This window comes from Fusarium phalaenopsidis (genome assembly GCF_050370095.1).
Source record: "Fusarium phalaenopsidis strain FUZ10S chromosome Unknown contig_32302, whole genome shotgun sequence".
Taxonomy (NCBI): Eukaryota; Fungi; Ascomycota; class Sordariomycetes; order Hypocreales; family Nectriaceae; genus Fusarium; species Fusarium phalaenopsidis.
The window spans coordinates 4992992-5015933 of record NW_028145405.1 but is presented as its reverse complement, the minus strand read 5'-3'; the positions used below and the strand labels follow the sequence as shown (position 1 = coordinate 5015933).

General features: G+C 53.9%; 6 protein-coding genes across 6 annotated transcripts; 2 read left to right on the top strand and 4 right to left on the bottom strand.

Moving 5' to 3' along the window:
• Nucleotides 1–785: 785 nt before the first annotated feature.
• On the top strand, nucleotides 786–1453 carry LRP88_08900 (peptide-methionine-S-sulfoxide reductase; the record flags this gene model as incomplete). The annotated part of the gene is made up of 2 exons (XM_083245397.1): nucleotides 786–1053; nucleotides 1104–1453. The coding sequence occupies 2 exons, from the start codon at nucleotides 786–788 to the stop codon at nucleotides 1451–1453; spliced, it is 618 nt and encodes a 205-aa protein (XP_083099891.1).
• A 303-nt stretch (nucleotides 1454–1756) lies between these two features.
• LRP88_08899 (uncharacterized protein) lies at nucleotides 1757–6481 on the bottom strand (the record flags this gene model as incomplete). Its single annotated transcript, XM_083245396.1, has 3 exons — nucleotides 1757–2243; nucleotides 2296–2810; nucleotides 3527–6481. The coding sequence occupies 3 exons, from the start codon at nucleotides 6479–6481 to the stop codon at nucleotides 1757–1759; spliced, it is 3957 nt and encodes a 1318-aa protein (XP_083099890.1).
• A 6224-nt stretch (nucleotides 6482–12705) lies between these two features.
• On the bottom strand, nucleotides 12706–14497 carry LRP88_08898 (tryptophan synthase beta subunit-like PLP-dependent enzyme; the record flags this gene model as incomplete). The annotated part of the gene is made up of 2 exons (XM_083245395.1): nucleotides 12706–14235; nucleotides 14288–14497. 2 exons carry the CDS (start codon nucleotides 14495–14497, stop codon nucleotides 12706–12708), a joined length of 1740 nt encoding a protein of 579 aa, XP_083099889.1.
• A 708-nt stretch (nucleotides 14498–15205) lies between these two features.
• LRP88_08897 (uncharacterized protein) lies at nucleotides 15206–15742 on the bottom strand (the record flags this gene model as incomplete). The annotated part of the gene is made up of 1 exon (XM_083245394.1): nucleotides 15206–15742. One exon carries the CDS (start codon nucleotides 15740–15742, stop codon nucleotides 15206–15208), a length of 537 nt encoding a protein of 178 aa, XP_083099888.1.
• Nucleotides 15743–16422: 680 nt separating this feature from the next.
• On the bottom strand, nucleotides 16423–18316 carry LRP88_08896 (glycosyl hydrolase family 76-domain-containing protein; the record flags this gene model as incomplete). The annotated part of the gene is made up of 2 exons (XM_083245393.1): nucleotides 16423–17790; nucleotides 17846–18316. 2 exons carry the CDS (start codon nucleotides 18314–18316, stop codon nucleotides 16423–16425), a joined length of 1839 nt encoding a protein of 612 aa, XP_083099887.1.
• A 1299-nt stretch (nucleotides 18317–19615) lies between these two features.
• Nucleotides 19616–22863, top strand: LRP88_08895 (uncharacterized protein; the record flags this gene model as incomplete). Its single annotated transcript, XM_083245392.1, has 2 exons — nucleotides 19616–20780; nucleotides 20831–22863. 2 exons carry the CDS (start codon nucleotides 19616–19618, stop codon nucleotides 22861–22863), a joined length of 3198 nt encoding a protein of 1065 aa, XP_083099886.1.
• Between the last annotated feature and the right edge of the window lie 79 nt (nucleotides 22864–22942).

The following is a 22942-nucleotide window of genomic DNA, read 5'->3' as shown; positions in this document are numbered from 1 at the left end:
CATTTTTGCGGTCTGTCATTTCCGATCCGATCTATACGGAGCGGCCAGGGCTTGAATCTGCCGAACCCCGGGCCGCGCCGCACCGATCAACGGGAGCCGGACCCGGGGGACGGATGCGGCAAGCCACTCCGTGAGGGCCGGGATTCAATCCTAACCTTCGGAGCATTTTTCGTCTCGCACGGACAGCGATATGGGAAACCCAAACCCCTGCGTATTCTTTTGCTTGCCTTTCAAGCCAAGCCACAGGCCTACAGGACATGGATTACAGGCAAGCAGCGCAGAATGCCTTGCACAGCCATTAATTCCATAACATGTAATCTCGGGCATGTAAATCTCACCTTCTCAATTCCAAATACGCTCACGCAGTACTGAAACCAAATATCCGGCGTATTCAAAACACAGCCGCATCTGATTCCAAAGAGGCGCAGGCAAACCAGCATTCAGCGCGGGGCGCAAGGGGACCCCTGGGCCAGGAACCCCGCGGAGGCGCTTTCCCGAATAGGAAATAGAGCTCTAGCAATCCAATCGTCATCGGCGCCTTCGGTGACGCAGCTTTTTTTTCTTCCTCTGAACGGCGGGGGGCGGGGTTCTAAGGACAAGGTCCCCTTCGGTAGTATTTGTCAACCCCCGTCATGCATCACCGACCGGCCGGCCGGTGCTCGGTGAGTGCATAAATTTCTATATAGCTTCATCCTCCCTCCATCAGCCGTTGCATTCTACCACAGACATTGACATCCGCTTCTCTCTATCCATCTGTAACCGTAAACCATCGCCGACCACCCGCAATGCCCTTCACACACCTCCCCCCCTTCCTGGCGCGCCTCGCCCGTCCCTTCACCCAATCCGCCCTCCTCTCGGTCGCCCCAGAGTCCTCCGCTGGCCCCATCCCCGACGGCGCCCAGCTCTGCACCGTCGCCGCCGGCTGCTTCTGGGGAACAGAGCACCTGTACCGCAGGCACTTTGCCGGCAAGGGTCTCATCGACGCCAAGGTCGGATACATTGGTGGAGACCTCGAAAACCCGAGCTACCGAGCCGTCTGCGGCGGCAAGACTGGCCGTACGTCTCCTCTCTCTTTCGCAAGGATAATGGCTGACTGTCTGTAGACGCTGAGGCCGCTCAGATCATCTTTGACCCCTCCAAGGTCTCGTACGCACAGCTCCTCGAGTTCTTCTACTCCATGCACGACCCCACGACCCTCAACGCCCAGGGCCCCGACACTGGCCCCCAGTACCGCTCCGCCATCTACTTCCACGACGCCGAGCAGGAGAAGATTGCGCGCGACATCACGGCAAAGGCCAATGCCCAGTGGTGGAAGGGAGGCATCGTCACCGAGATCGCGCCCGCCGGCAAATGGTGGTCCGCTGAGGAGTATCACCAGCTGTACCTCAAGAACAACCCCAGTGGTTATGAGTGCCCCAGTCACTACCTTAGGCCGTTCCCTCCTCTGAAGTGAGCTTTGTAGGGCATGGGTGGAAAAGGTTTCTCTCGGGTTAGCATGTAGACGGTAGCATCAATTTTTTCAAATAATCAATCAAGTCACAATTCAAGCAAGCACACAGAACAGCAATTGTTCTAATTTCTTGATTCAATAATCCTGTTCCTAAGCTATAAATGGGAATTTCCATCAACTGGCCATTCTGGCCAAATCAAGAGAGGAGTTCATTAGCCTCTTGCCAAGCAGTCCATCCTTTTGCCAAAAAATAATACACGGTCATCACCATCTAGGCAAAGTCCAAGCTCAAGCCATTATCACCTCTTACTTTCGTCGGTTCTGCTGCATCATCAGGATCTGGACCATCCGGATAAAGATGTTGAGGAAGTCGAGCTCGAGGGAGATGCTCTCGTTGACGGGATCCCGGCGCATGACACCAGCCTGGGCGAGACGGGCGTGGTACAGAACCTTCTGGACGTCGTAGAGGGTGAAGCCACCGAAGACGGCGAGACCACCGTACAGCCACAGGCTCTCAGTGAAGGCGAGGGTTCGGACGGCGGTGGCAGGGATGATCAGAGGAGCGAGACCAGAGGCAGCAACGATGGCAGCACCAGCCAGAAGAGGACCACCAATGTAGAGGTACTTCTCCTGCTTAGCAGTGGCACCGACAATCGAGATACCGCCCATCATGGCAACAGTGTAGAGACCAGCACGAGCGATGAGGGCACCGGGAACGAAGGCGAGAAGAGGGGCGACAAAGGCAGCCTGGGTGGCGTTGAAGGCGGTCCAGAGAGCGTACTTGGGGATATAGCTGCAAACTTGTTAGACTCGTTTCATCACCAAAATTGCATCTCAAGACTTACTTGTCAGGGCTGATGGATCGGGTACCAATCATGGTCGCAAAGCTGAGCGCAAGACCACCAAGACCAACAACCCAAGGGTTTGTCACCATGATCCGGTACACAAAGCCGGTCTGAACCATCTGTCGGGCCGTCAAGCCGATGATACCAATTCCGAGTCCGGTGTGCAGGAAGGTGTTGTTCAGGTACTCGCGCTCGTAGACGGGCATGCCGCCATCCTCACGAGTCTCCCGGTTGAAGACGGCATTCACAGCGACGAGTGTACCACCAAAGATGGCACCGCCGACGAGAAGCCTTCGGGTCGTGGTCTGGGGAGCAGCGGCAGTTCGCGCAGACTCCTGGTAGTATGATCGACCTCCGGCGCGACCGCCGCGCTGAAAGGCGTTGCGCGTGGTCGCTGATGTGATGCGGGAGGTGAAGAAGTTGGGGGTCGGCTTGGCCGGGACGTGGAAGCTTCGAATCGAGCCGGCGGCAGACTTGGAGAGTGCAGGAAGCCGCTGCGCAATGCGCGCAGGGCCCTGTCGGACTGTGAGCGTAAACGACATCGTCTTTCTGGCGATGCAAGTGTCGGTTGTTGAGGGATTGGGTCGTTGACAAAGGAAAGGGAAGAATTCAAGCGGGGGTCCGAGGGAAGACCAGGGTTATAATATGCATCGAGGTTCCGGTAAATGGACGGAAAGAAAGCATGACGTTGATATCCGACGTCACGTGTTGGAACTCGGTGGAATTTTCCGGCGCCTCTTGGTGGCTCAGTTGGTCAGCAGCCCCGGCTCCTGCTACAGTAAACTCCAGACTCCATGCCCCGTGCATCGCGTCGCATCTCGGACTCGGACTTACGATGGCCGAATTTCCTCAATTACATCATGTTGAAATTTGCTTCAGAATTATTATGGGGGCCAAGACGTCAAGTGCCTTCCCTTTCAGCTCCGTCAGGGTATCTTTCATGTATCCCTTCCGCTCCCTTGATGCAGTACTGGCTTATCCAACACATGTCCACCCATATCCATGTCCATCCATGTCCATCCCTCGCTACCTGTCCAAACCCCATCAACTACCCAGGCTCATAAACGCAAATGCTCCTTGACTTTTGACGCCGATGCTGTATGGTCATATCCCTCATGCAACCGCAACCGCAACCCAACAAGACCCCGTGCCTCCCAAAGTGCAGTAGTTTCCCCAAGACTCCGTTGCATCATCGCAAGCCACCAGTTCCTTTCTCGATGACGAACCGAACAGGTCGCCGAGCCCTCTTTGCCCTGTAACCGAACGCCGACCGCGGCATAAAGTTTTGCGACGTGAGCATCGCGACGCTCATGGCCTTTGGTGCAGGCAATTCCTCCTCGCCCTCACCGCTCTCGCTCGAGACGCTCGCTCTTGGCCGCTGACCAGCTCGATCATCATAGCCCCAGTTTGCAACGCTGCCAGCCCTCAGCCAAGACTCCAAGTTTCGACATTGGCTGACGTCCATCAAGTTGAGTCGTCCGCAGCCATTAAGGACATTCTCAACTCCCCGTCCTGTAACACGCACACAACCACGTACACTCAAAGCTTCAAGGTCGTTCAGATGAAGTGCCACGCTCTCCAAGCTTCCATCGCTGACTGCGCTTCCACAAAATGCTAGCCGTAGTTCCCGCAACTTAGGCAGGCGAAGAGCCACCACCTCAGTTGCTGTATCAGAGAGGGCGCAACAAAACGACAGATCCAGATGAGTGAGGTTCTTAGCCGAGTTGACAAGGGCAACAATCGCATTGTCCGACAGATATGTGCAATCTGCCAAGCAGAGCCGAGACAGCTTTTCAAACCGGAAAGGTGCCCAAGATTGGAACCCTGCGTCAGTGATCGAGGTACACCGAGTGAGAGATAGGGACTCGATGCGATTCGATGCGTGGGCAGCGAGATGAGCCATAGACCGATCCGTGATATGTTTGCAGTACGAGAGGTTGAGCCGTTTCAACTTCGGGCAGCCAACCACAGTGCCCGGTGGAAGTACCGTAGGCGCGGCCTGCTTCTGTTGCTGTTGCTGTGCCTTGCTCCTCGAACGAGCCGTTGAGCTTGAGATGACAACTTGCTTCGATGGAGGCGGCTTCGCAGAAGGTGGCGGATCAGGTACCACCCAGCCTACAACGCGGCCTAGGAGGTTGTCACCAACCTTGCGGCAGTTGCTCCAATCCACCTCTTCCAATCCCTTTGCATTCTCACTCATCTCCAAAATCTGGTTTGCTGAAACATCCCAAACCGACTTCATCTTCCATCGTTTGACGTTCTTGCCGCAATTTCGCCACAGAGCTCCAAAGCCCTCATCAGTTATATGGAAGCAATTATTGAGGTCAATGGACACAGCCCGTGTGCCGATGAAGGGAGCAAGAACTTTTATAATGAGTTCATCGGTAACCTTGCGGTTGTAAACCGAGAGATCGACATTCTGACAAACTTTGGGCGAGGTTGTCAGCAGCTTGCGCCAATGAGTGCTGACGAGTCGTAGTCGGAATAGTTCTCCAATATCGACATGCTTGAAAATGTAGATCAAGATCTCATCTGAAAGCACAGGCTTGCTCATCGTAAGGGGTCGTCGAGGTAAAGTCGTCCTAACTCTCTTGGCTGGAACATCGTCGCTATCCATCATGTCGGTAAACGCAAACTTGATGGGTGTCACCTCTGAAAGACGAGAACCAGCTCTCACTCCATTAGTGGTGGGCCCAGAACCGTCAGTTGGTGGAATTGGAGGCGCCAACGAGTGACGACGGCGATTCCTTATGTTCTCCATGTTGACACTCAAGAACGGATCAGGGTCCTTGGGTTCTATAGTGCCAGAATCGTCCTTCGCCGGGGAAGTTGGCTTGGACGGCGTAGTGAAGGTCAAACCCGGCAACGTAGCTCGCGTAGGCGTGGTAGGAGTCGGAGGATCAGACTTGTTGGCCTTTTCCCTGACGTCGGCGTCAACCATATCAACATCGTCGCTTTGTTTCTGATATCGAAGGCGCGCTGTCTCTTCAACCTGCGTCTTGATATCTGGAGGACATCGTCTCCAGAATTCATCAAGCACATCACCGGTGATCATGATGCACTCAACAGTCGTGATGGCTCGGACGGTGGCTGTCCTACCGCGAGAGAGGCCCAAACTCGCAACTTCTCCAAAGTATTGCCCTGCTTTTAGCCGCGGTCTCTTCTGGGGAAATCGAGTATTGCCTTGAAATCCCTCGTTGACAATTGGTTCGTCGTGGATTACTTCAGCTTCACCACGAACGATGAAGAAGATCTCATTGCCTGGAAGCCCCTGACGGACAATATCTGTGAAAGGCGCATACGTTTTTGGCTGAGCACTGAGTCCAAGAAAGTGCAGAATGTCGGCTGGAAGAGTTGAGAAGAGCGGCAGCTCCTTAAGCGTCGTCCGAATGTTGATTTGGCCACTGCCAATTGCGCTTCCAGCAGCAGGGTCCTCGATAATCCCTGGGCTTGGTGACTTTCTCTTCTTGGAATTGACCACGGCACCGTCCCTAATAGCACCCCTCTCCCCTGTAGATACTTCGCCAGGGGCAGCCTCTCTGGCACTGAAATCCCCTTTGGGAGACTTGAGCAACTTGCCACCCTCTTGTCTTCTCTTTTTGAGGAGATTCAGGCGTTCTTGTGCCTCCTCCCGGATAGCCTTCTCCATCTCGGGGAATTTTGGCATAACAGTATACAAGTCTTCCTTCTTCAGCACCAGCAGGAGACATTTCGTTCGGGCAATAATGGTTGCTGTGCGCGGCATCTGCATAAGGACGCCAATCTCACCAAAAAAGGCTCCCGCCTTAAGCTCCGCGTACACAGCCTCGCCATCCCGTGACGTCACGGCAACTACACCGCGAACTAGCCAGTACATTGCTTTTGCATCGTCGCCCTCAGTCACGATGTGATCATTGGGGCTTTGAATCTGCGGTTTCAGATGGTTTCCGATGGCAACGAGGAATTCCTCTGGTGCGGACATGAAAAGGGGGAACGATCTGATACGGTCAACCAAATCCAGTGGCATATCTCGAATGAGAGATGTTGTAAGCGGCGAAGGTCGGACGGGCCGGGTCGGGTTTGTCTCAACATTGAAGGATCTGATCAACGAGACAGAGTCGGACGAAGCTCCAGAATTTGAGGCCTGCTGGTGATGGGCCAGCGCCCTATAGGGCGAGGGCGAGTTTGGAGAGCGGCCTCGCCTCATGGTGATAGTTTTGACAACGGACGACGTAGCTCAGCGGTGATGAAATCGCGGAAACGAGGGCGGTGCGGCCTCCCCTCCAGCCAGCTCTCAGGCTGCTGCAGCAGCAGCTGGGGGTGACGCTTCCGTTTGATCGCTTGGCCTTGTCAATGGGAACTAGGGGGCGATAACGCTGACAGAGGCAGTCAAGATGAGATAGGATACGGTCATGCTCCGGTCCAACAGATCGAGGATTGCGCACGTGAATAGGGCAAGGTCGTCTTGAATCTGATACTAGAGTGGTATCGACCGTTGATGCAGCAAAGGCCCGGGCGATGGCCTGGTAGCGGTCCGTAGGCCCCGCGATGAGGTGAAAGATGCAAAGCCTGTCGTCACAGGCCAGATATCGAGCTCGCGAGTTGTACAGGGTCCAAGGTGGCGGTTTGAAACCTCGTCGTGACACAGAGGCAGGGGACGAGTTGTCGGGAGAGCTGCTGTGTCGATGCAGGCGTGGGAGTTGGTCGTCCAAGGGCGATCGCGTGGAGGTGCCACAGTAGACTTTGAAAGAAGTGAGCGATGACGGCAACGGAGACAAAGGATGGGACCGGTGTAGGCGGCTTACCAAAGCTTGGGTGGAAGCCAAGGAGGACGATCTCTGATACTCGGCCGAGAGGACGCACCAGTGACAATCCGAGCGGGGAGCAGTCGCGGAGCGGCGAGGAAGCTATTGCGAGAACAGCTATCTGGCACACAGCTACTCAGAGGTAGTTGAGGGAAAGTCAAGATCCGTGAAGGTAAACTGGATCCGCATGGAAAAGATTCCAGTCGCGGCGGAGCGCAGGCCGGCCGCCACACACACGACGCCCACCCACAACTCAGAGGCCCCTCAGCATCTCTCACACGCCCACCGCCCACTCACACTCACAAGGTCCAGCTTGGTGTGGGGTAACGCTTCTAGCTGGGCGGGCAGTGCCGTCACACACAGTGAAGAGCGTGTCGAGCGCGGGCAGGAGAGCAAGGGGCCCAGGTTTGGGGCACACGCCGCAAGCGACGAGTGGAGCAGAGACAAAGCAAACCAAGGCAAGCAAGCGTCGGCAATGCAAGCAATGCAGCGGGAGAAGACCAGTTCAGTAGAATGCAAATTGGCGATACAGGACAAGTCCATCCCGACCTGGGCAGGACGCCCGCCCCGTCCATGGAACCCCCCGCAGCTGGTACCACCCAGGGAGACGGCAGCTCTCGTGGTGTGCTTCTGTACCTTAGCCCGCGCGTGGTGCTAATAGTGGCGTTGCCACGCAGGGCAGCAATGGCAGAGGTTGAGCTCCTGGGTCAGTGCGTGCTTGCGTGGGCGCTTTGGCGCTTCGGTGGATGCTTCGATGAAGCTTCAGTGGATGGATGAGCTGCCCGCCGTGGAGCCATCCTCACCATGCTAGCATGCCCACCTCTCGACCCTCTCCCAAGGACCCTGGCCGTCGCGCCCCTTGCCCCTAGCGGACGGCACCAAGCGCAGATGACCGAGCGCGCACAGGGCGCTTACGGGGTCCTGACGTTGAGCTTCATGGGAACAACGGCCTGGCCTGTCCCAGCAGACGGAAGTGGTGTTGAGCGGGAGAGCCGAGTGGAAAGATGGCCTCGCTTGCTGGACGGAAGCGACCCGATAGCTTCAGCGGTGCTCCTGGCGAGCCACCAACGATTCCATTACCATGGATGCTGTCCATCGCACCTGGGAACAGGGTTGTCGACTGGGTTGGTTCTGCTCTTGGCTCGACGGTGAGTGGTGGCCGTTTTGGCAGTGGCCGCCTTCTGCCGTCATCATTTTCCCCATCCACCGCGTCGATCCTGATCTTCGGATCCGCGCCAGCCTGCTGGGAAAGGGGGCTGTTGGTCAGAAGACCTCGTGTCTCCTCCTTCCGATTGCATATGTACTGTAGCTTACCGAGGCATGCAAAAGGACAGCTGCGACAATGGCTTGACTGTTTGAGTAAAGGGAGCTGCAGGATCGCTATTTGGGAGTTTCTGGGCAGGCAACGCCGTCTCGTCTCAACAGCAACTAGCTTGTGTCCAAGAATAGTATTCAGTCCCGTCTACCGGAGACGGAGACGGTGCACACGCATGGAACAAGTTGCTGCATTGTCAATGGATGTCAATGCTGATGCCAAGGGAGGATGATCCTGGCCAAACAGGAGAAGGCTCCGCAGAGTCCTTTTGTGAAACGTTTCGTCCTTGCCTGTTTCATCAGCGAGTGCGGGCTGCACTTTCCTCCTCGGATCGATGACCGAGTGCTTGCCTGAGATAGGCCAACTAGGTACCTGGGCAGCTTGACGGCAGCTTCACATGGATGGAAGGAACGCCTTGCGCCAGCGTCTAGGATCACAACATCTACTGCAGCATCGTAGGAATCTCTGCATCTGCAATCATCCATCTCGCATTCATTACTTCACTTCATTTGCTTTCCCAGTGCTCAGACCATCACTCTTTCAGCCGCGACGCATGCAACATTTCTAGAAAGACACGCCGCAGCAAGGGCCACAACGCCATGACCATCTAGCCCTGGCAGTAGAAGCTCGCTAGAACACGCACGTTAAATTGCTTCTGTCGGATCGATACTGTTTTTCTTCTGACGGACCGTTCCCAGCTCAGCATCGACCAACAAACATTTAGGGCTGCTTAACAGGGAAATTATAGAACATGGGTTCATGTTGCAGCGTTCCGTTGTCCCACTTGCGCCTCCAAACCACTTCTCGGCCTACAGAACCTCTTGAGCTTTCCAGGCTTCCTGAGCCCTCTGTACCTTCTAGGCCTTATGAGCCTTCCGAGCTCTCACAACCACCCCGTCCAACTTTTACGCTGTCGCCTTTGACGGACCCAGGCCCGCCCCATACCAGGATACAGTGTTTCTTTCGCCCGCGCTGTGGCATTTGCGGCCTAGGAATACAAGCTGCCGAGCGTTTCATAACAGGTACCTCCAATCCCTCTGTGCTTGTCTAACTCCTTGCTCACTTTCTGTTCCAGTAATTGGGAACGATGACTCCAGCGCTCTGCACCATCGCATGCCAGTATCAACATTCCCTAAGGAAGGGTGCGTTCTCAATAAGCGATGCAACTGCGTTCAGCAACCATGCGAAATAGCTCACCCCTTGCCCGAGGGCGTGGTGATCCATGCGGATTGCCTTCAATTATTCATGCGTGAGTATAAGGGCGACAAAGCTTGGGGCTGCTTATAGATTCTAGCAGCCTGGCAAAATCTGTGGAAATGCGACCCTCTGTATATCGAGCCAAGGCATATCATAAAACCCAGTCTCGAAGATATGCAGGCCCTGGGCATTCCCAGGCTGGGTCTGCTGCCAACCGAGATCGTCCTGATCATCCAGTCGTACTCATTCGACAGTATCCTGTGGCATTTATATACCACCTTGAGCGTTGCCAAACAAGCATCGAATGGGAATGGCAGCCCTCAAGACCTCAAAACATTTCGCATTGGCGAAGTATCATCATGGGAGCGTGGGAAAGAGCCCATATTGGCCAATAACTCACCACAGGATCCCATCATCCGTCTTACACTGGATGCTTATGGGATAAAGGAGGTCGAGAGGCTACCAAGCTACTCGGACACCATGAGTGATCAGGTCGATTGCGGCTCAACAGCTTTTGCATTCATCGATGAGCGGTTCGTCGACCAACAAGTCGAATTAAATGATCAGCTCCAGATGTTTGACCGCACGGAAGCAGCCAAGATAAGTAATGCGGTTTTCCACTTTCAAGTAGCACCCCCTTGATTCATACCATGGCACCAAGCTCACAAGCTCCAGTTCGGCCGTGCTCGATTGTACTTCCAACCTCTTTTGCATGGGCCTTGGGTATGGAATACTCCCTCTCCGGCGATACGGAACGTTTCGATATCCTCACAAGACGGGAATTACACTACTATGGTCTACCGTACAACTGACACAATGCCCTTGGGTCCGCCGACGACTCATCCATTGCTACAGCTTTTTGGAAACTCCTACGAGAGAGCCTATGAGACAGGTTCAACACCGCATTGTTCCAACGGCCACAGGCTGCACGTGTTCCCCTATATGCGAGACGGGACCTCTTGGCGCTATTACAACACCTCACTCGACCAGACGACGGGCCTTACGTTCTTCTTCAAGTCAGGCAGATTCTATGGGGTCCATAGCCACACTGCCAAAATGCCTTCTGCTGCGGAATTCCTTGAGCGGTTTCCATACCCAATCCGGCCAAGACTATCGTGGGTATATGTTCCTCTGCCCCCTAATGACGATATTGTAGCGATAGGAGTTCGTGGCGGTCGCCGTAGGGTTATCATGGTAAGTAATTCCTTCTCGGTGTCCGAACTTTCTCTCACTTCTCATGTTGTAGATTCGAAAAAGACTGAGCGGTGATATCTTTGTGGGGTATACTCTTGATCCACAACCACCTCATTATGCACTTCTTGACTCGCCACCCCTCGCCTTTGTCTTCAACCAGATTCCCGTTAGACATGTGAATGGTTTCGGCGTTGTGGTTCGAAACGATTCGAGTTCCGATAACTTCATTGAAGTGCCAGCCCCTCGGCTACAGACCTCACCGCCATCCCAGGCAGCTGAAGAAACTCTACACTCTGTCGCTCCTCTCGAAGGCTTGGACCGCGTCCGCATTTTCCAGGCCCGAATCCCGGGTTTTTGTGTCGGTCTTCTCATGGAGTACCGGGACGGTGCTCAGCGGGCACTAGGGTCATGTCATCTTGGCGTCCACCTTGTCACCACATGTTCAGAGCCCACACACACTTGTGTCCTTTCCACGACCCTCACAGGCCGGGATATCGATTATCCAACAGCCAGGGTAGAGGCCACAAACCAAGAAGAACCCCATAATCATCACCCTGAGGGCTGGATATGCCGTCCCCTATCTCGAAGAGGGAGTGTGGAGGTGTGGTTCAGCTACAGGGTGTTCCAGATTTCGTTTCTTGATCCGCCGGCATAGACATGTCTCTATTAGGCCTTTCATTGTTCAGGCAGGTATTGTAGAAAAGCGTTGTTTTCAGCCACATTTCGATAGCAAGTCCAATTCAACAAAATCGTTATGTTGTTAACAAGGTTCTGTATACTATATTCAACGTATATCCCCAACCTGCGTAAAGCCATCTCGGATATGCTTCCGGCGCATGCTGCATTCATTACACGGGGTAGGTGTGCAGCTTGAGGCAAACGAGGTGCAATGCACTCGTGGGGGCGACCACCATCACAAGGAGGAGGGCTGGGTGTGTTTGGGCATGGAAGGACATGTCGAATTCTGGTTCGGCAACCAGCCATCACGACTTGACATATTCAGGTTTGAATAGAGTTGGATGCGTTTTATCCATGTCTATACGAAATTAGCCCAGCGCATGTTGAGATAACCCCATGCCACCATGAGATCAGTCAGTGAGGAACTCGAGGTAAAGAGCGTTGCCATCGAAGGGGCCGGCAGCTGAACACCACGCCAACCCTCAGGGTTTCGTATATGGAAGTTATTGGACGAGCTGGCCTAGCAGGTAACCGCGATACCCGGAGACGAAGCTCCATAATGCAACAGTTTATAGATATTACATTGACTCTACTCACAAAGTGCGTGTTTCAATCAACCCTTTAGCGAACAGGTATGCTTCCAAGACCGTGCCAAAACATCATCCCCTTGGAACCTAGAACCTCTACACACAAGGCCTCATGACCTAGTAGGCTCTCTTCCCTTTGGCGTCCAGCGTTCATGTGAAAAAAGGTTGCTGGGTCCAAGAGTAGGTCCTCACGGCGCTTAGAGCAGGCGCTTAAGACGGGCGGTTATAGAAAAACGCCCTCTTGATCTACCTATTGTCAAGTAAACTCACTATACGAATGCTCTTCCACGGCTTTATCTAGGTCGGCAGTCACCGAAATACACCTCCCCTAGACGTGAGGGAAAGTCGGAACGGGACCAGGAAGATCTTGCGGCGGATAGTGACGGTTACCAACGCCGCCTTCGGCACAAGCACAACCACGATAATTCCCTCTCGTGAATATGGAACTTGGAACTGTATCTACTTCGTCTTTACTTTTCCAGTTTACTACCTAGGCATGCAAACCAATCTAGTCTATCTACAATCCAACACATGACGCTAAAGTCGACGGCCAAAACAATTACTTCTCCTTTTTTGAAAATTAAAATCATGGTCTCTTTTGATACCCAACGCCCCCAAGCAAAACCCGAATGCTCATGCTGTCTCTCCCGTCCTCTTAGGTTCTCAGGAATGTCTTGAAGACCTCCGAGTCAGTGCAGTCCTCGTAAGGATATCCGATCTTGCGCAAAAAGTTCTCCAGCTCGGGAACCTCGTCGTCAGGGCACACGATGCCTGTGACGATCTTGCCCACGTCTCCACCATAGTTACGGTACTGGAACAGGCTGATATTGAACTTGGGCCGCAATGTCACCAAGAACTTCTCCAGAGCACCTGGGCGCTCTGGGAAGGTGAACATGTATAGCCGCTCGTGAGGAACACCGGATCGACCACCGACAAGATATCGGATATGGCTCTTGGCGAGCTCATCCTGCGACAGGTCCGACACGTTCATATTGCCGGACTTGATGCGCTCGATAAGCATGCGAAGCTCCTCGGATCGTTGCGCAGCAGGTGCCGTAAGTGAGAGACCGATGAGGATGTTGGCCACCTCATCGCTCGCGTATCGGTATGAAAACTCGGTAACAGCATGGGGCATGATGGTGTTGATGAGCTCGGCAAAGGAACCAGGGCGCTCAGGGATCTGAACAGCGAGCAGAGCCTCCTTGCCCTCACCCATGCTGGCACGCTCGGCAACAAATCTCAGACGATCAAAGTTCATATTGGCGCCCGACGTCACGGCGATGAGCGTGCGCTTCGAGTCTCTCGAGGGGTTCTGGGAAACGTATTTCTTCAGACCGGCGATGGACAGGGCACCAGCTGGCTCCAGGCCTGAGCGCGTGTCGTCGTACATGTCCTTGATGGCGGCGCAGATCTCGTCGGTTGAGACCTCGATAACATCGTCGACAACCTCCTTGGCGATACGGAACGTCTCCTCTCCAGGGATCTTGACGGCGGCACCATCGGCGAACAAACCAACTTCCTTGAGCAGGACTCGCTCTCCCTTTTTCAAGGACTCTGCCATGGCATTGGCATCGCCGGCCTCGACACCAATGATCTTGACATGGGGAGCCATGCGCTTGACATAGATGCCGATTCCGGCAATGAGACCACCACCTCCAACACCGCAGAAGATGGCCTCTACCTTGGCCATGTTGACCTGACCAAAGAGCTCGTTTCCAATGGTTCCCTGACCAGCAATGACGTACGGATCGTCAAATGGCGGGATGTTGATGAGCCCATCCTGCTTCGACCGCCTGGCGCACTCTTCCTTGGCAGCATCAAAGTCCGCGCCGTGCAACACGACATGACCACCGAGCCGGGCGACGTTCAAGTGCTTGATGCTAGGGGTCGCCTCGGGCATGACAATGGTCGCGGGGATCTTGAGCTTGCGAGCCGAATAGGCAACACCCTGGGCGTGGTTGCCGGCAGAACAGCAGACGACACCCTTCCAGCTCTTGGCCGGGTCCAGGTGGGCCATCTTGTTGTAGGCGCCGCGCAGCTTGAAGCTGAAGACGGGCTGTTCATCCTCGCGCTTGAGGAGAACCTTGCACTCGAGTCGGTTGCTCAGGTTGACGGCGTGGGTGAGGGGGGTGACCTTGCAGGCCTCGTAGACTCGGGACGTGGCGCTGGCGATAAGGCGAAGGTACTGTACTGGTGAGCTTTCACGATTCGCACATTGGTCAAGGGTCGCAACTCACGTCGGGATAGCCTGTGGGAAGAAGATACTCCTCTGGTACTATCTCCTTGATCTGAGCGCGCTTCTCCTCGGACGGCGTCGAAGGGTTGGCGCTGTACTCAGTCAAAGCCATGCCGGTAGTGGGAGTATGCGGCCGAGTGTCGCCGTTGGTTCCATTGACGACGCCATTGGCGACGACGGGGACCACAGGGGGCTCATGTACTGAAGGCATCGTGGGCGGGAATATGTAGGTATGATGATGGAAGGAAGAGAAAGAGTCAGGTCAGGAAAGTGCTGCGTTGTAAAGCAGAGCAACAAAGCACTCTAGTCAGTCACCGCCGAAAGATCGGACCTGAATTTTTGTTAGCTCTGGAGATGAGCACCACGGGTGAGTCAATTCGCACGTAGCGGGCACTTGGCAGATGGAGGACCGTGCTGCAAATTCCAAAGTCTCCCCCCCGGGTGCGGATGTGCTCGACGCGGCCTGTCCGAACCCCGTCAGAGGCCGATTCCAGGCCGGTTATCGTCTCATGAATATGCATTGATGCTCGTCTCAACCAGCCCCGAGATTTCCCTTGCAGAAAGGGCCCCATTCATGAGGTGATATTCGTGAGCTTCAATCCACAGATGCTTCAGGGATTACGAATAGAGATTAGGGAGGTACCTCTCAAGAGGCTCTTAGCTGCCACGTGAGAAGAGTCCGTCTCTCTTCGCGGTGGCGGGGTTACTACGGCCGAGCTGGCGGGGTTCGATATCGGAGGTCAAAGAGGCACGGATCCAACCAGAGCCAATGCATTTCACAGAGGGTGTGATTGGTCATGATTGAATGAAACACCAAGAGCTGGGCTGGTTGTATAGATCATTCTCATTAATACTCATCATTTATAGTCAAACTCCGAAACTCCCATGTCTAATAAACACAACTCGCCTCTCCATACCTTCACTTCCTTTCAACTTCCTGGTACGCGGGTGGTGCGTCCCGCTCAGTGTGCCGCTGGTTCACGGCATCCAGCTCAAAGACGTTGTCGTGACGTGTATCCCTCACTCCAGAAGACATATCCCTCATCTCAAAGGATCCCCCAGCCACCCTCGTCTCGTGTACATTGACATTTTCCGAAGGTCCCTTGGTGATGCCAATCTTTTGCATGCCCGACTTAACAAGCATGGCTCCGGCCTCCCGTCTCTCGGCCCGCTGCAGATCTCGCTCCGCTCTCTGTTCGACGCGGAGCATGTCCCGCTCAACACGTTGCATCTTTCTTTGGTAGCGACGTTCCATCTTGCGCTGGTGACACGAAGGGCGTCCTGTTGTCATGTATGCGTAGTCCATGTTTGGGGCCATGGGTTGTTGCTGGGGCTGGACTAGGTAGGCTGGCTGGATGCGATGGTTATAGCAGCTGTTGGCGGAATTGGTGTTGTAGGGACGAGAGTTCTCCGAGGGAGGGAGGACATGGCTAGCGATAAGGCCGATGATACCCATGTTGATGTTATAAAATGGTATCAAGTAAGAGATGAAGATGGTGTTGGTGTTGGTATAAGTGATGGTCCTTGGTTGAGCTGTAGGGTATTTGCTGTAGGACTGGAAGACTGTTCTTCAGTTGTGTGAGGATGTAGAGACAATTTCTTCTCCCATCGCGATCTATCCTACCTCTTATACACGAACCCTTTCATTCTCAACCTCGTTATCATTCCAAAACAAGCCCTCCATTCGAATTGATCATCATGCGAATGCGCAGCCACGCTGACGCAACTCCCCATCTCGAATCGCATCCCCGAAAAGGTTTGGCGCCGACGTGGAGAAGCCGATTCGAGCCCCACTCTTCCGGCACCGGGCCAATCAGACCCACTAACTCGGCCTTCGCACTCGCTTCCGTGTGCGTGGGAGGCCGCAATGCGTCGCAAGTTGAGAGGCGCAACACGGGTATGAGTGCCGAGGAGGAGTTTTCTGTTCGTAGGGCTGAATCCTTGTGAGGTAGTATTCTGGTAAACGCGGAAAAGTCAATTGCTCCGGTGCGAATGCGAAACGCCTTGTTTAACGTGTAAAGAAAAATGTCAATCCTCATTGTAAGCGTAAACATGTTCTGTCTTTATCCAGATAAGTGACAAGTCTAATAAATGCATCATGATAATATCCACCGTAAACATAACTCCGTGTAATCATCAATATGACTGGGACAGTTCCCAAAATGCTCTAAGTAGCGTGAGCCCTCCAACTTGTGTCTCTACCGTTCTTCCCCTCCCTCGATCGTTGGGGTCTTGTCTCTTTGGTTTGAATTCCCTAGATGAATCTCTTTTATTCATCGGTGTTTGGGCTCCAGCAACTCTTCCCAGGACGGGCTCATCTGACTCCGATTCAGATGCAGTCCAACGTCCTGTACCTGGAAACCACCTGTGACGTCCTCCCCACGTCTCATCATCTGGTGTTCCTTGGTTGCGATAATCGGTTGTGTTCTCGGCGTTGTGGTCGATACCGTCGTTATCCAAAGTAACGATGGCATCAAATAGACCTGCACCCCACCACATACCGAAGAGACCTGCTTCATTGCGAGTCTCGAGAGCTGCCAGAGCATTGTGCCTGACCCAGCCCAGGTATGATCTGCAGGCTGTCGCATGCGCTGCCTTTACTCGTCGATAGCCTCGCATATCTGCTGTCATCCCTTCATCAACTCGAAGAGGGTCAAGAGGGACGCAGAAAGTGGTAAAGTGATGGAAGAAGATGCTCTTAAAGGTCTGTCCGTCCTGTGAACAAGTACCGCTCGCATCGCATTGCTCTTCCATGATACCTCCTCGGCCGAGACCTCTCCAGGGAGGCAACTGACCGGGACGCACTTGTTTCGGGTCATCCACAGGCTTATTGTTTTTCAAACTCCATCCAGTGGCTTCAATGACTGACTGAATCAAGATATGTCCATCCTCCAAGTATGATGCGCCTCCAGTCACCGCCCAGAGTCCTCGCTGGCCCGTCAATAAGACGCCTTGGTTATACGTGTACACCATCTCATCTCGTATATCGCACTTTGTGTTGCCAGGCTTACTCCGGTCGATATGGTACCCATCAACAAATAGGCCACGCGAATTGGTCATGTTGACATTCATGAGCCAGTTGTACCCCTCCATAGCAGCCTCGAGATGCGCAGGGTCGTTATCCGGGAACGCGGCGTTTGCCAACCAGGGAGCGGTAAAGTTGTCGCCGGGAAAGTGCTCATACATGGAAATCGAGGCCGATACCCAGAGTTCGTTGGTGATGGCGTTCTTGTACGGGTTGAGACGAGGATTCCAGACCATGCCTCCGTGGCAGAATCTGGTTTCCCATCCATGAGAGCCAAGGTTCCAGAAGATGCGGGAGCGATGGGCAAATGACGAGAACCAGTTGTAGCCCTGCCAAGGCATAGATTCAATGATTTTCCTGAGACCGCTGTCTCTGATCTCCTCAGAATTGGTTGTTGAATAATGCAGATCTCCATGGGTTCTCACGAACTTGATGGCCTCGATCCAGCCAAGTGCCACCCAAAGGATGTCGTCGTACGCCTGGTCACAACATTAGTCCATGGGCCAAACATGTAATATGTGTCGATATAGTTACCTGGCCACGGATGGACAGGACATCTTGTCCAAAGTAAGACCCGACCAACTGTGCATAGAATGTTGATATCACATTCTCCTTGACCCTCCAGTCGTTGATGCCGTCCAGGTCCACAGAGTCGATGGACTTGGATAAAGTCGTCAACATTCCAGCAACGGCAGTTCCTGCAAAGGCAGCTGTCCAGTCTATGGCAGACGGCCATGTCGCATAATCGGGTTCGAAGAAGCGATCCTGCAAGACGGAGAGGGCACTGACAGCATCCTCAAGGATATGTGACTCGGCAGGAGCAGACCTTGGAATCTTGGATGAGAAAGTGAGAAAAGTCTCCGGAATTGGGCGACAATTTGTTGGTGGTTCAGTATAGAGGACAGGACAGTAATGTTGGCGAGTATGTTCACGACTCGGAGCGGCTGACGTCAGTTGAAACGCAACCAAGCTGGCGAGGCCAGCAGTGACTATTCGCCGAGCCATGGGAGAAAGCAGAGAGTCCTGACCCAAGGCTAACAAGGAATTCTATTGTAAGTGAAGTTGAAAGCTTGCTGGTCCTGACGCGCGGTTTTTACGAGATAAGGCGATCCATACCGAAATGTGGCGATGCGGTTTCGGAGGTTGATAGGAGTGAGATGAGCCAGCACCCAAGGAGAGAAGGAGACGGATGAAGCCGCTAGTGAAACTCAAGGAAGAAAAGCCACAGCAAAGTGTATACGAAAATGCAGAAAAAAAGAGGAACAAGACAAGAAAGATGAGGGAGAAATGTCGAGATTATCTATCGGTCAGGACCCTGAAGTCGAGACAAGGTGCGACGATCTGCCCCACCACCAAAACGAGCAGGTCACAAGAACTACTGCGAAGACATGACTAGATGGGATTCTAGAACGGATTTTTAGGATTGAAAGAGACGGTGAGTGAGTAAGGGGTCAAAGGAAGCGATGAGGAGATGGTCATGTGTGTGAGATCAAGTCTTGTTAGTTGTTAGCCGTGTTCGCATGTTTTGAGCATGGATGATTGACTGTGTGTGTTGGTTCATGATGCAAGATCATGGAATTAGACGCGATGCTGCCATTTCAAGTCAGCGATAAGATAACTACTGCGAAGTACATAAGCTGAGAGGAATTAACACGGATATGCATTTAGCATAGGGTAACTCCCAGGTATGAACCTATCATGGACATAAATGACGTGTCTGAACGCACCGTACCTACATTAACGCGATGTTACTTTTCATACCATGTACACTCAACGCGAGAAAAGGCGGTGTTTTGCAGCGTGGATCAGACCCGACACAACAGCCCCGCGCCGCGCTTCTGAAGATGTGGAGTGAAGGGCTGACCCTGCCCAATCGCTTCGAGCTTCAGGGGCTCTTTAGCGCTCCAGGCCATTAGCCAGCGCGTTTTTAGTGGCTGCCGAAGTGGGGCCGACGGCAATGCTTTGTTTACTTTCGTCCCAAAACAGACTCAACCCTGGCTCGACCCAAACACAACTAAATCACTTGGGTCTCTCTTTCTCTCAGCCAAAAACACCGTCACTTTCTTACTCCATCAAGTCGTGCCTCGCTTCTTTTCTCATGTCTCTTAAGACGTGTTCTACTTTCTAGATGCACCGCACACCTCAATCCATTTAGAATTGATCCCTTTCAACATCCCGAATCACGACATACCCTTCCCAAACACGCGCCACGGGTGCTTTTGCATCCTCAGCTCACCTTCCATCATTGTTCAACTTCCAAGCTCCCGCATTCTTCGCACGCGCCCACACGCGTGAGAAAGAGCCATGGAGGTGGACGCCGCTAGCAGATACCGCTCTCGCATCCTTAGAGAAATGAAGGCCAACCGCGACAACCCATTCAACTCACCGCCCGAATCCACTGGCTCCCACGGCACCGTTACACTGTCCTCTGTCTTTTCCGACCCGGACGGCGAGTCTACGCGTAGACTCAACGAGGACATTGCTCGTGTCACTGCTCCCAAGAACCTGCCCGTCAACTGGGAGGCTGCTCACCGCAAGTGGCCCGAGTTTTTCGGCATGCCCAAGACGCGCGAGGTGCCCGTCTTCGAGGACAACACCGACACACGGCCGCTGAGCGCCGAGTCCAAGGAGAACAAGCCTCCTGCCTCCGCCACAAAGTTCCAAGACAAGTTTGCCGACGACACGACAAATCCCACCTGGATGGGCTCCAACAGAACCCGCGCTGAGATGCAGCCTCGCGTCGACAACGAGTCCGACCTGTCCTCACTGATGGCCAAGTCACCTGCCCGAGCCCTTTCCAACCCCTCTTGGGGCAAGAACACACACCACCCTAGTCCGCTGTCTAAGGTCCACACGCGGGTAGCATCAGAGTCCTTGGCCGAGGAGAAGCAACAACGTCGAGAGTCGCTCACCAACGCCCTCAACCGCCTTCGCAGCGCGTCACAAAGCCCCAGAGTTAACCAACGAGACCAGGAGCAACGCGAGCGGTCATCACCACAGATGTCTTCAGCAAAATCTAGCCTAACAGCTGTACCTTCTTCGCCCCATTCTATGGGTAGCCCTGCCCATAACGAGAGCAACGCGCGCTCCTTTTTCCTGCCAGAAGTCTCCCACCTGGGTGACTTTGTTGATGGCACCCTTCAATTCAGCGGCGCCATGAGAAATGGAGTCCCCATCTTTGTCAAGCATGGCAGAGTCCACGACCGATTTGAGAAGCCCTCTCTAGCTAGCCACGCCGAGGTTGATGAGCTTGAGGTGCCTGAAGATGAAGAGAAGATCTTTGTGTCTATGGATATGATCCGCGAAGAGATCATTTCTCTCCAGGAGCACTATGACAAGGTGCAAGAATACGCCGAGAACCTCCAGCAACAAGTTGAGCAGCTAGAGGCCCAGCTCAAGTCGCGGAAATCCTTCGACCAGGAGCTGGCTTCTGCCCAGGTCAATGAGCAGCTACTGGCTCAGAAGAACCGTGAGATTCTCACCCCTTGAGTAATAAGTATCCTACTAACTTGCGAATAGGATTGGAAGTGGAGGTATCAACCCTTCAGTCGCGTCTGGAGCAAACCTCTCGAAAGATTAGCCTTGCCGAGATTGAGAACGATGCGATGGCCCAGGAGAGAGATCGCGCCGTGAGAAAATTGCAGGAGGCATGCGAGGACATCAACAAGCTCACACGCAAGTTGAGCACGAAGCAGAAGGAGCTAGAGACCACCCACAAGCAGCTGGAATCGACTGAGCAGATCCGCAGCGAGAACGACACTCTGCGACGGGATCTGATGTCTTTGAAGCATGGCCGTGACTCGATGGACCTTGAAAACAAGTCTCTTGTGTCTGCTAACGAGACGCTGCGAAAGGAGAACGCTAGCCTGAAGGAGGAGGCTGAGTCGCTGCGTTCGGACAGCAGCGGTGTTCGCCGGGAACACGAGTCCTTGATCAGCGAGAACCGCTCGCTGCGGACAAATAACAAGGCCTTGATGGACGAGAATGAAGACCTTCGGGAGAATCTCGATGGCCTCCAGCATGAGCTTGACGCCGCCAAGGAGGAAGTCGAGGCGATTCAGCAAGAACTTCAGGCCATGTTGCAGGAAAAGTCGACTCTCCGTGAGGACAACGAGAGCCTCGTGCGACACAACGAGAAGTACTTTGGCGAGAACAAGATGCTTCGACGCGAGAACTCGGGCTTTGAGCGAAGCATCCATGACCTTCATGATGAGAACCTCAAGCTCAAGGATGAGGTTGAGTTCTTGAAGCAGCAGCTCGATCACTGCCGCCCTGCCCCTAAGGAGGACTTCTCTGCTCGTCTTGATGATGAGACTGAGGAGAACATGACTTCGGCCTTCTTCATTCCCGACATCACGATCAACACCAACACTAATGAGGTCGACGCTGACGACAACGCTGAGAACACCGAGACCAAGGAGCTTCCTGAGCCCACTGAGGACAGTGCTAAGCTCCCCACGATTCCCGATGTGACGGAGGAAGAGACACGTAACACTACCAAGCGTGACGTTACTACACAGAGCGAGTCGAAGAAATCGCGAAGCAAGAGCAAGACTTCCAAGACCAACCAGCCTCAAAAGGTTGCCTTCTCGATCCCAGCCAAGCCCTCGCAGAAGGCCAGCTCCAATGTGGCCAACCACGGTAGCAAGCGCCGAACAGTGTCCGAGGCTAACCAGCGAAACGCTATGAAGGGCATTGCAACCTATGACATGGATACCTTGGAGGACAATGATGAGACGACCGGTCTTCAGTCTGTTGACAACACCACCCAGGACTTCTCTACTCAACTGAGTGTCATCCCGAAGACCCGTAAGGAGGTCAAGTCTCGAGAGCAGAGGCAATCAACTACCCAGAACACGACTCAGAACACGACTGTTCACAGCGAGCGATCGCAGCACACGCGCTCTCAGTCACGAACGTCTCTGAGGCATGTCGTTGTGACTGACGTCACGGCTAATAGCATCAAGAGTGTGGACAAGGACACCTGCCCTGTTCTCTCGAGCGACGCCAAACGCGTTCTCGATAACCTTTGCGAGCACAACTGCCGCAACTGCACCGTCTGCAGCCGAATCACTTCTCACCGCGGCGTCCTCTCGTCGGCTGATGTTGCCGCTGGCAAGAAGCGCGTCACCGTCCCCCGACCGGTCCCTGTTAGTGACCGCGATCTGTCGGTTGAGGATCCGACAGTGCGTCCCCTTCAGTCACCCGGCCATGCGTTGGCTATGGTCATCAAGGGTCTGGAGGATGAGTCTCATCATCTCCAGCTCGAGTTGACTTGCATCCAAGCCAAGTACAATGCTCGTGACAAGGCTCTTGGTCGCCGTGAGCGTGTGAGTCTCGCTGAGAGCATCCGTACTCTCCTGAAGCAACTAGAGGCCAAGAACGATCAGATCTACAGCCTCTATGACGTGCTTGAGGGCCAAAAGGCGGCTGGCCAGGCGATGAGCGAGGAGGAGATCGAGATGACGGTTCTCAACATCACGGGCATGACAGTCCGCGATGTCACCAACTGCAGCGACCAGCTGACATGGGAGGGTATTCCTGAGTTGTAAAAGGAGCACTGACGCGGATGCGGAGTATTTCGGACACGGCGAATTTGGAATCAATCAAATCATGGAAAGGCGTTTTTGG